General features: G+C 38.7%; 1 protein-coding gene and 2 non-coding genes across 3 annotated transcripts in view; 1 reads left to right on the top strand and 2 right to left on the bottom strand.

Annotated features, from left to right (window-relative positions):
• LOC133530608 (chloride channel protein 2) overlaps positions 1–12,432 on the bottom strand; it is a gene marked incomplete at its 3' end in the record, with an annotated part of 137,841 nt that overhangs the window by 8,566 nt on the left and 116,843 nt on the right. The window contains exons 7-18 of the mRNA XM_061868594.1: positions 12,244–12,332; positions 11,802–11,923; positions 11,537–11,635; positions 11,241–11,343; positions 10,441–10,569; positions 7,405–7,567; positions 6,300–6,391; positions 4,796–4,934; positions 3,578–3,681; positions 2,357–2,476; positions 1,752–1,832; positions 1,199–1,292 (exon numbers count right to left, since the gene is read on the bottom strand). Coding sequence (XP_061724578.1) covers positions 1,199–1,292; positions 1,752–1,832; positions 2,357–2,476; positions 3,578–3,681; positions 4,796–4,934; positions 6,300–6,391; positions 7,405–7,567; positions 10,441–10,569; positions 11,241–11,343; positions 11,537–11,635; positions 11,802–11,923; positions 12,244–12,332 — 1,335 coding nt within the window. The remainder of the gene's footprint in view (positions 1–1,198; positions 1,293–1,751; positions 1,833–2,356; positions 2,477–3,577; positions 3,682–4,795; positions 4,935–6,299; positions 6,392–7,404; positions 7,568–10,440; positions 10,570–11,240; positions 11,344–11,536; positions 11,636–11,801; positions 11,924–12,243; positions 12,333–12,432) is intronic.
• On the bottom strand, positions 3,795–3,876 carry Trnas-gcu (transfer RNA serine (anticodon GCU)). Its single transcript has one exon. It is a non-coding gene; the product is annotated as a tRNA-Ser (tRNA).
• Positions 9,529–9,610, top strand: Trnas-gcu (transfer RNA serine (anticodon GCU)). The gene has a single exon. It is a non-coding gene; the product is annotated as a tRNA-Ser (tRNA).

Here is a 12,432-nt window from a genome sequence, read left to right on the forward strand (position 1 = left end):
AACCAGTTGTCTATGAGGGTTTTTTAGTCTTTCATGGCAACCAGTTGTGATATAAGAAGATTTATTCCTGTTACACAACCAGTTGCGAAAAAGGAAAATCTCAAAAAGCCTAGTTGCTACAGAAGACTTACTTTTCTTTGTTTACAACCATAGCACTATTTGCTATCATAGATAATATTATTTACCTATAGACATTTCAGATACTGTCCCATACACACGGACACGCGCGCGTACTCACAGACACACACACGCTCATGCACACACATACACACACGCACATGGACACTCACACACGCACACATACACGCACCCCTCCCCCTACTCCCCTCTTAAGTGAACTGGAAACCTGGTATCTTTACCCTGTAAGTTTATTAATTTTCTTTTCTATTTTCTACTCAACTCATCATGTAGTAATATAGCATTTTCTGTATTTTACGTTAATCTGTATCACCTTTGTTAGTTAAGATACTACTATAACTACTGCGGAAGAGCGGTGTCTCTTATCACAAGTATCTCTGAATATTACTTAAAAAGAGACATCTACCCTGTTATTGTAAAAAGCATGTATGCTAACGAATAAATAAAATTTTATTTATTTATTTATTTATTTTTTTATTTATTTATTTATAGCAGATATTTTTAAGCTTTGTAATTTCTGCTTAAATCACAGAGCACCAACCGCTTTTGTGCCTAAGGCTTACAAAAAGCATGCTATTTAAGAGCATTTGTTACAGTACCTTAATGTACAATAGGTATATACTGTGATTTACTGCTAATTATCAAATATCGTGATATCTTTTGATCGTCTAACTAGTGTAGTATATTGAGGGAGTACAATATTTATCACAAACTGAGATCTGGAATCGAGAAATCTAGATTTCCGTAATAAATAGGTATTGTGATCCCTTAATATAAGTACTATAATTATTATAAACGTACAGTAAATACTGCGATATGTCAGTACGCATCGTGACAGTTATGGACGACACGTGATACAAAACCCGTTACAGTACTGGTTGCGTAACAGGAATAAATATTCTTCTGTCACAACTGGTTGTGAAACACAGTTGCGATGGCGGCCGAAAGGATCTAATCACTGGAGTCGCGTCTAATTACTTTGCCACTTCAGTGGATAAAATGCAACTTTCTCATCAGTTTTTGAAGTATTTGCCAGTTAGTGTTGTGAAAAACTATTTACCTGGAATAAGCCCTTCCTGATCTTTGGTGGTGAGCGAGGAGCCCCGCGTCATGCCGGGCGGCCGCAGCCCCAGCATGTCGGGCGCCGGCGTCACCTGCGCAACACATACTTACTCAACCAAAAACATATAGAAAAGATAAAAAAAACTAATAATTATGACCGACATTTGATACGTAAGTAAAAGGCGATAAAAATGTTACGGTCGAGATATTATGACAAATGTGCACGTGATAATGTGCTGTTTTAGTTTAAATAATGAGTGAAGATCATGTTAGTTCAAATCATAATACTTTAAAATTTGAGTAATTTGCTCCAAAATTTGCTTTAAAATTCGAAAAAAAAGTGGTATGTTGATATATATGCAGATTTATAGTCACATAAGACTTTTTCTTTTGTTATTTTTTTAATTCATAAACACACAAACAGTAATAGACATAAATAAAAGAGGACACAATTACACAATTACCGAATGGGGAGCAAAACAGCCAAATTTTACGGTAATAGATTATGCTAGTAAAAATATATTAGTTATTAGTTACTGCCCTGACCTTACCTCGAACCGAGACGGTCGTCTTGCCCGTCGTTCCGTCTCTCTCCTTCTCAACTCGGCTTCGCGATGCCATAATGCTGCAACCTAAAAAAAAAGAAAAAAATAATGTTTCCTAAAAATATAGTTTTCTCATTTTTCCTTTACTTCTAAACAATATATAAATCATAGAATTTATAGAATAGGATATCCATGTTTCAAAATTTTGTTGGAGTAAATTATAGTACTAATTTGTATAGGTTCCATTAACTACACGTATGATACGCATCCAAAAGCTTTACCCCATAGATGCATGCCTTACCTAAGAATCAAGTGGAAATATGCAAAGTAAGCCTTTGTAAACACGAAAGTCTGTAAGTATATAATTTTTGATATCGGAGATTAAATATTTTTTAAATCAACAAATCGCTAGTGGTAAGCGATTTTCGTCGCCAATGGACACCCGCAACACAAGAGGGGTAGTAAGTGCGGTGCCAGCCTTTGAGATGGGAATATACTTTTGTCTTGAAGGTCGCATCAGTCCGGAAATACCTGAGCGAGACAGGAGGTTTCTGGAGAAACGCACAGTTGAGGACTGCCAACCATCTAAGTTGTGAAGATGGATAAAATACCTGCAGCCGCCTCTCTCTGCCGACTTGCTGTTCTATGACCTTCACCAGCTCCCAGCGGTGGATGGAACCCAGCAGCACCATGGAAGCTGGGCTGTCCACTAGTGGGAAACTTTTAATTGCCTGTAAAAATAAACAGTTCAAATGTCATTCGATGACTTTCATCGTTTTTGTACTTTTCTTTCCAGCGGCAACTAATACTCATCGAGACAATTCTAACAACCCCAAGCACAATTAGTTTGCGTTTTTTTATCACAGAGTTCCCATGGCCACTTCCTACTTCCTGCCTCCATCATCAGATCAGCTCCATGTCATAATAATATTGCGTTGTCATCCGATTTACATATGTATGCAAAATTCCAGTACAATCGGTAATTAGGAAGTGGGTCAAATTTAGGTTCCTAGTTTTGACCCACACTAACAAATTAACATACTAACAGGGCAAGTTAAATAAAAGCTTGTGAAAACGACAGGATTAACATTAATAGCCGATTTATTGACCTTGCCAAGACGATGATAACACAAAGTTCATTGACCTCACAATGTTCGTGGCCTCAAAATTAATTTGTAATTAATTCTGTTTGCGTTTTACATGGTTGCGACAGAATTATTTTATAATATAATATTTTTAATACATTTTTAATATATGTAATTCCGGTCACAGACTTTAATGGAGGCGCTGGTGGCCTAGTGGTAAGAGCGTGCGACTAGCAATCCGGAGGTCGCGGGTTCGAACCCCGGCTCGTACCAATGAGTTTTTCGGTGAAGGAAAATATCGCGAGGAAACCGGACTAATCCCAACAAGGCCTAGTTTACCCTCTGGGTTGGAAGATCAGATGGCAGTCGCTTTCGTAAAAACTAGTGCCTACGCCAAATCTTGGGATTAGTTGTCAAGCGGACTCCAGGCTCCCAGCCGTGGCAAAATGCTGGGACAACGCGAGGAATAAGAAAGGGTCACAGACATTGTTGACCCATCTACGGTTCAAGCTAATTTGGTAATCAATACTAACGGTATGACATCACCAACGTAAAATAAACCCTAAGTGGCTCAACAATTAAAGTCCGCGACTGTGCCTATTTGTTTCTTTATATCAAATTACGATAAACAAAAAGTACCTAGTACTTACCATATTATAATTTTTGATATTTTTCCCGAAATATGAATAACAAATATTACGAAAAAAAACGTACAAAATAGTGCCTATTAATATTTTTAACATTTACCTTATTTTCTTTCAATAAATCTTTCAGTTGCTGATATGTCATCCTATTCCAAATGTACTTTACATCTCGCACCATGAAATCTTCCACGCAAATGTCATACATTCCTGTCAGGAAAAACAAAAAAAAAACGTAAAAAATAATAAAACAAAATAAATACAAAAGTAAATGTAAAACAAAAAAATACAGATAAATAAATAAAAACAAAGCAAAAAGTAATCGACGAGGATGGGATTCGAACCCACGCGTGCAGAGCACATTGGATTAGCAGTCCAACGCCTTAACCTCTCGGCCACCTCGTCATGTGCGGCCCGGGCGAAATAACGCGTTACAACCTAGATAGGTTTTTTTCTTGACAAATAAGCAGATGTTCTGATTTTACCGTTAAGTTGTGTCCATTATTTTTCGTAAAAGAATATTGTATAAAACGTGACTAATTTTGATGAGTTAATTAAATGCTGTAAAGAATGATATGTATAGTAATTTTAGTCGTATTGTACATATACCTATTGTGTGTAATAAAATTAAAATAAATTACTTTAATCGAAAAATAAACGCGAACATATTGCATTGATTATATTGCGGTTGCCGTTTTATCTGCGTATCAAATTGGTTTCGGGTTGTTTGGTTGGGTTTCCAACACAGGTAGATAATACTATTGTCAATGCCGGATGTAGAGGTCTGGAGGCCTAGGGCAATAAAGGAGTGGAGGCCCCCTGGCCCCAAATTATTTTCCAAATAAAATGGTAAATTTTCCAAAGTCTCTATTGTGGGGGCCCCTCTTTTTTGGAGGCCCCGGGGCTGTAGCAACAGGTAACTATTATTTGACTGGTGTATGCGTAACACCAAGTCAACTGTGTTTAAATTACAAGTTTCGTTTTAGAAGTACATGGCTTCTAGTAAGGGTTCAGGTTATTAAATAGAGCTCTACTCTAGCTGGGACGGTTCGCAAGATAGTATAGATAGTTGCATGGCAGGTTTCTAGTGTACCTAAATCAAACACTGTACAGTTTTGCTTTTGAAGGCGGGGCAGCGAATGAAAAGAAAAAGTGTATAATGCCAGAGCCCGGAATTTTCGTGGCAAAATAAAAGACTCTCGCAAGCTAGCTAGTATTAGAAACATTGTTGCTAGTAGTAGAGACAGACGGACGGACGGACAGCCGAGTCTTAGTAATAGGGTCCCGTTTTACCCTTTGGAAAAGCGGTGTATTCAGTACTCACGGCTAGCAGACGACAAAAGATCAGGCAGATAAGGCAGTTTCTTGATCAGAATAATGCTGTCGAAGCACGAGGGTTGCAGGAGCGCTGCGACAGCATTGGCGGCCAGCACGGCCGCCATTATTGGGAGGATGTGGGTCACCTGAATGGGGTTGTTGACACATGTTGAATTTTATTAAATTTACTTAAATGGAAACTTATGTACGAAATATCATTTGATATTTACCAGTCGCTTTTCGGTGAAGGAAAACATCGTGAGGAAACCGGACTAATCCCAACAAGGCCTAGTTTATCCTCTCGGTTGGAAGGTCTGATGGCAGTCGCTTTCGTAAAAACTAGTGCCTACGTCAAATCTTGGGATTAGTTGTCAAGCGGACCCCAGGCTCCCATGAGCCGTGGCAAATGCCGGGACAACGCGAGGAAGAAGAGAGAGACTTAAATGGAAACTTAAAAAATACATGAAAAAAAAAACACAAGACCTTAAAATGTCAAAATTTAAGTTTTTAAAAACATTAGGGCCCGAACAAAAAAATAATTTCATAAAAATATATATAAAATAATTTTTAAGGAAAAAAACCGACTTCAATGAGGGAGACCGGTGAAAGAACGATTATTGTTGATTTTAGATTTCATGCAATGTAATTAAAAAGACAGCGTCCTACGCCTAATTATGTAGAAAAGGAGGTAATATGTTTTTTTTTGGCACTGCACATCTTGACACATTTCAGATTTGCCCTATGGTTGACTGGTAAGATACCCGCAATAGGGTATTCGACTGTATTTAAGATAAATTATTTCACACCATGCATGAAATAAAGCACCAGATAATTATTAAAAAAACTAAATAGGATAGAAATATAAAAATGTGCCTTGAAAACCTAACTGCTTGGCAAAGAGAACAAATTGCCAAACGTGAACTATGCATCATTGAAGAGTTCCATTCTGATCATCATCAGCAGTTCCACTTCATCAAATATCACTTTTTTAAATGTAAATGCTTGATTTGTCAAAGAAAATACAAAAATCACAATATGTATGCCTTTCATATTTGAAGAGTTCCCTTGATTCCTCATGGACCCCATCGTCAGAACTCGAACATGACAAAAAATTGTTTTGAAAATTTAATTTACTTAACAAACACAGCGAAGAGGAGAAATCGCCAAACGTGTACTATGCGTCGTTGAAGAGTTCCATTCTGATCATCAAAACAAAAAAAAACATTCAACCGAATTGATAACCTCCTCTTTTGAAATCTTGAAGTCGGTTAAAAAGACCTTATAGTATCAAAATTTAAGTTTTAAAAAACAGTAGGGCCCGAACAAAAAAATATTTCTTAAAAATACATGGTAAATATAAAAAAATACAAGACCTTAAAATGTCAAAATTTAAGTGTTTAAAAACATTAGGGACCGAACCAAAAAAATAATTTCATAAAATTCATACTACACGCGTTTGTACGGGGCGACTCATGGAATGCCCATTTCTATATATTCAGGAATTTCCTTACCTGTCCTGTCATCTCGCTGACGATGACGATGGTCGACACGGTGTGCGTGACGGCGCCAGTGAAGGCCGCTGCCCCGACCACAGCGTAGCCGCCTGCCAAACAATTAACAATATTACTGAAAATAGGCTTGAGTCAAAAATAAATTAACTAAAACGCGCTTCAGAAGGGACCGCGTCAAAAATGCACATTAAACGGGAAAGCGCAACAAGTAAGAGGCCCCCATCAGGAACGGGGTCCAGTGAGGCCCCATTTTTGAACCATATTAATACCTGGCAGAATCTTTTTTATATGTCCACCTTAGGTGTCTGAATCATCATCTTCCTAGCGTTGTTCCGGCATTTTTGCAACGGCCAATGGGAAAATGGAGTCCGCTTGGCAACTAATCCCAAGAATTGACGTTGGGACTAGTTTTTACGAAAATGACTGCTATCTAACCTTCCAACCCAGAGGGTAAACTAGGCCTCTTTGGGATTAGTCCGGTTTCCTCACGATGTTTTCCTTCACCGAAAAGCGACTGGTGAATATCAAATGAAATTTCATACATAAGTTCCGAAAAACTCATTGGTCCGAGCCGGGGTTTGAAACCGCGACCTCCGGATTGCAAGTCGCATGCTCTTACCGCTAGGCTTTAGGCGTCTCCAAGATGACGTAAGTAATCCCCTGTATGGCCCTAATTTTGAACAGGGGCCCAGACCATTTCTGAACCATAATAATACCCGATAGAATCTTCTGTATAAGTCCCCTAAGACCGCGAACAGGGGATAGAAGTAATGCATGATCTGACCTTTGAGGCGACCGAGTGAAGCTCCCATTTTGAACCTACATGTAATCATAATGATACCTGGTAGGATCTTCTGTATATGTCCCCTGTAGGCCAATCCAAGCGGACAGAAGTAATGCATAAGTTCTCCAGTCAGATGTCCGAGTGAGGCTCCCATTTTGAACGTGGGCCCCATTTTTAAACCATTATGATACCTGGCAGGATCTTCTGTATATGTCCCCCGTAGGCCACTCCAAAGGTACAGAAGTAATGCACGAGTTCTCCAGTCAGGCATCCGAGGCCCCCATTTTGAACATCGGCCACATTTTTCAACCATAATGATACCTGGCAGAATTTTCTGTATATGTCCCCCGTAGGCCACTCCAAGGGGACAGAAGTAATGCATGAGTTCTCCAGTCAGGCGACCGAGTGAGGCCCCCATTTTGAACGCCGGCACGAAGATACCGGCCGGCACAGGCAGCGTACAGGAAACCATGCTCAAGAAGTACTGTAAAAAAAACAAATATCATACTATTATATGAATTTTCTCAAATGATGTTTACGCCTAAGACCCGAATTTGTTAATGAAAAGCTGTTATGAATAACGCCATAAGAATTGTTATTAGAAAAGAGCAGTTTATAAATGCTTGAACTAGTATTTCCTGTGTTTCAGGCAAAAAAGGACAGTATTAATGATATTTTAATCATTCACTAAATAAATGTATCATTTTGAAAACTATTTAGGTATCGAACTTGCTCACAAAATTTCGCAAGAATCGGTTGAGTATTGCGACCTGTAGAGGAGAACATCCGTAGACATACGAAAGAATTTTCGCCCAAGCTGAAACGGACTTCGCTCGGTCAATTATTTAATCTGTTGTAATCATTTTTCATCACATTTTATCGCTCTCGTCACGCCAAATTAATATACACTGTGTTTTTTTTGAATTCCGTTAACTTCGGGGTATGGGTAAGTATGTTTAAGAAACTAAATGGCATAGATAAATTAAAAAAAAAACTTTGTTATATTCATGTGAATGAGTGAGCACTCATTCATCATTTTCCATTCACCTATTTTTAAAATGTGGCATATGAACTGACCACGTTAATGTCGCGGCAGATCATGAAATTTCTAGTCATATCGTGAAACGTCAAAATGTTTTTCTCGTTCCCTGAGTCGACGGAGCCCCGTGGAGCTCCTATTTCTGAACAGTTTGTTGTTTTTTTTTTTTATAAAATATAATTAAATCTTGTATATATCGCTCTTGTAACACGGGCATTACATTTAACTTAACCAAACAATTAAAAACTGTGACATATCAAAGTCATTTCGAACATTGATCGTCTGAATAGTACTTACGTTTAGTAGCAAATGTATAAACTTATACTAAATACTAATCAATATGTAAACAGGCCTTAAGGCAAGTGTACACGCTCGTAAGGGCCTTATAAGGTAAAAAAAAAATATTATTGATTATCTCCGAAATGGAGTTAATTAGAATACCGGTGTCTTTGAGAAAGTTACGTAATGTAAGCTCAGGGATGCACCCTTGAAATTAACGGAAAAAAAACACGGTGTATAAAACAAATACATAATCATAGTATTATTTATACAAATAATCATAATCATAATCATAGTAGTTAGTCATAAGAAACTAAATTATTTCAAAATTGTGAGTTAGTCATTCTACAAACAAAAATTCTTCGAATATCCTTGAACAAAGATATTCGAAGAATTAACTAGTCCGGAATTGAACCCAGAACATGGCTAATTTACAACCAATACTTTAAACAACTGAGCCATTTATGAATTAACAAAAAGGTTTAATTAGTTGATTATTATTGCCAAGATATTTAATATTTTACTCATATACAGCTGGATCAATATTTCATTAGTAACCGTCATGTCAGCTTTTATTTAAATTAATGTTTACTTTTCTCACAAAAAGGCACTAACATACGGTAATCCCTTGGACCCGGGTACGTCCTTAAACTACGTCCACAAGAGAGGTATGGGCATTGTGAATGTCATCTCGCTCTGTGTGGTAGGGCACAGCACAGCGAATGTCATTCCAGATCTAGAGCAGAGCCCAACTGGGGAAGTACCTCCACCTTACAGAGAATCGCAACCAAATAACACTAGACCCTACTCATAGTGTTGTGTTCCTGCCGGTGAGTAAGGTTGCCAGAGCTCAACGAGGGGCGGGAGGGGGTTAGGGTCGGCAACGCGCATGTAACTCCTCTGGAGTTGCAGGAGTACATAGGCTACGCATACTGTTTACCATCAGGCGGGCCGTATGCTTGTTTGCCACCGACGTAGTATAAAATTTAAATTTAGTTGACTATAAGATTTACTTTGACAATGCACCTCTATAATCAATTCTCTTTGTTATGGCTTATGGCTGATAACTCTGATATAAACAGCTGTTTTACTGTCTAATGAAGGCATAATTAGCCGTTTTGGGGCGTGACGAGGTGGCCGAGAGGTTAAGGCGTTGGACTGCTAATCCAATGTGCTCTGCACGCGTGGGTTCGAATCCCATCCTCGTCGATTACATTTAAATTATTTTTTATTTTATCTGAATAAGCAAAAATCAAAAGCGGCCAAGTGCGAGTCGGACTCGCCTATGAAGGGTTCCGTTCCATTTATGACGTATTAAAAAAAACTACTTACTAGATCTCGTTCATACCAATTTTCGGTGGAAGTTTGCATGGTAATGTATATCATATATTTTTGTTAGATTTTTCATTCTGTTATTTTAAAAGTTACAGAGGGGGGGGACACATTTTACCACTTTGGAAGTGTCTCTCGCTCAAACTATTCAGTTTAGAAAAAAATGATATCAGAAACCTCAATATCATTTTTAAAGACCTATCCATAGATACCCCACACGTATGGGTTTGATGAAAAAAGATTTTTTGAGTTTCAGTTCTAAGTATGGGGAACCCCCAGAATTTACTGTTTTGTTTTTTCTATTTTTGTGTAAAAATCTTAATGCGGTCCATAGAATACATCTACTTACCAAGTTTGAACAGTATAACTCTTATAGTTTCGGAAAAAAGTGGCTGTGACGGACATGACGAATCTATAAGGGTTCCGTTTTTTGCCATTTGGCTACGGAACCCTAAAAACATTTAACCGATTTTCAAAACCGAAGTGATCCCATAAGTGCTCCGTGAACAAAGCTTTGTATGGAACACTTAAAATGTAATGTGAGGTGGTTATATAAATTGGCAAGAGTCGTTTTTCAAAGAACCTACGTTGAATCTACGCTGGTCTTTTGCCAGACTATAGACTACTGCTAGAGGTGTCATATGCGTGCTGCCGACTTGCCAACTCTTTACAAATATAATATAATATCTAAAATAAATAATACTTACAATAGACAGGAAATAGATCCAGAGGCAACCGTAGAGGTTGACTTCAGGGGTTTCCCAGTGGGATACCATTGAGGCCTGCTCCGCTGTTAGGTTATCTGACCAGGTGAAGTTGGCGAATAAGGATAACACCTGGAAAATAATGAAGTGTCAAACCTATTTCATTTACCGCCATTTGACGTTTAGTTTTAATTTTAATGAGTTAATGAGTACAAAATTAGTTTTTTTTGTTATTTATTAACTAATTATAGCAAAAAATGAGTCATAAAGATATTTCGAAGACGCCACCTCATATCCCCGAGTTCCGCGAGAGAGCAAAGATGCCCCGACGCCGGAGTAACATGCGGTTCCTGAATATATTATCGAGAACTTATAATGTGTGTATCTACACACAAAGTAGTGTACATAATTAAGCATTAAGCACTCGTGTGATCCTTTCATACCTACTCGTACTTTAATGCCGTTCATTAATTTTAAAAATAATGATACTATATTTTTCAAGTAGACATTACAATGCGCTTCTGAATAAAGCTACGCCGGCTCTAACCACCTCTGACCCAAAAAGATTAAAGTTTTAGTATGATTTCGGGTGATTTTTCATTAGGCGGGTCCACACAGAGCGAATATACGCGCGAGGCGATTTCCTCGCGCATAAAACGGCCAGTGTAGACGTGCGGGGCGGTACGCTCGGGCTAGGAAAACGCGCGCGCCTCCTCGGCCGAGGCACGTCTACAATGGCCGTTTTGTGCACGAGGAAATTGCCTCGCACGTATGCCTATGCCTATTTACAAAGATATTCTTACCTGCTCCTGGTTGCCCAAATCAGCGGCCATATATTTGCCGATACCAGGCGGGAATAGGATCGACATCACGGCTAATGTCATGAAGCCTGGGTAGATGAAGCGGCTGGAAGAATAATCATTTCATAATTATACACGGATTTCACGAAGAACTCGAAAGATTTAAATAATTTAATAATTTGAGTAGTGACATTTTAAAATTGGTGAATGGAAAATGATGAATGAGTGAGCTCTCAGTAATATAAAATTTTTAAGTTTAAAATGGAACAGACAGTTTTATATTTCTATCCCCAACTTACTTCTTTTGCAGGAAGCTGCTGATAGGCTTTTTCCTCATGAAGAGAACGTATTGTCGATGCAACCACACCCATAGCGCTGCCAACAGTCCACAAACGATTCTGCAACAACACATTGTTTAGACAAATAAGCAAAAGTTGGTATCCTCAGGATGGTTGTGGCAGCCAGGCCAAAACAAGACGGTGGGATGACTAAGGTAATGGGATTGATATTGATAAGATCTGGTTTGAAATCAGATTTTCAGTGTTTTAACTAGGCAGCACTCACCCTAAAAGGACGAACACGGCGAACTCCTGAGGGTCGAAGGGGAAGTCTTGGGGCAAGTTTGTGGGGAACAGTGGTTTGACCGTCGGCAAGGCTCCAGACCACACGGAGAGTAGACGGAACATCTGGGACAAAAAAATGGCTTTATGCTTTGCCGGTTGCCGCTAAAGGTACAAAATGAAATCTGGCATTAAGTCCGTCACTTATTAGGCCTCCATTGGCAGGTTGAAGGACTACGCAGTAGACCTCAAACTCAGGACTCGCATTTTGCGGTGCGGCAAAGTGTCGCCCAGCTATCGGACTTTACAGTCATTAAACATTGAGAATATCTTCGCCATAATATTCTAGCCCGAGTTGAATTTGAAAACTCTGCCTAACCTCCAAAAAAGGGGAGAATATTAAGGCTAATATATCTACTATATAGGATAGTAAAATGCTAACTTACAATAGCACTGCAGCATGCGGCGAAGAATCCGCGCCAGTAGTTGCGCACAGCAAAATACGTGGTCGTTACTTCGATCGAGAACAGGACGCCTGAAAGAGATAAACATATGAGAAAAACTGTTGGAGCGAGCCGATCAGACCCTGAGGATCAATTTTTTTTTAAACACATCCATAACTATGGTAAATAACT

The sequence above is a fragment of the Cydia pomonella genome, chromosome 23 (assembly GCF_033807575.1).
Source record: "Cydia pomonella isolate Wapato2018A chromosome 23, ilCydPomo1, whole genome shotgun sequence".
In the NCBI taxonomy this organism is placed as follows: Eukaryota; Metazoa; Arthropoda; class Insecta; order Lepidoptera; family Tortricidae; genus Cydia; species Cydia pomonella.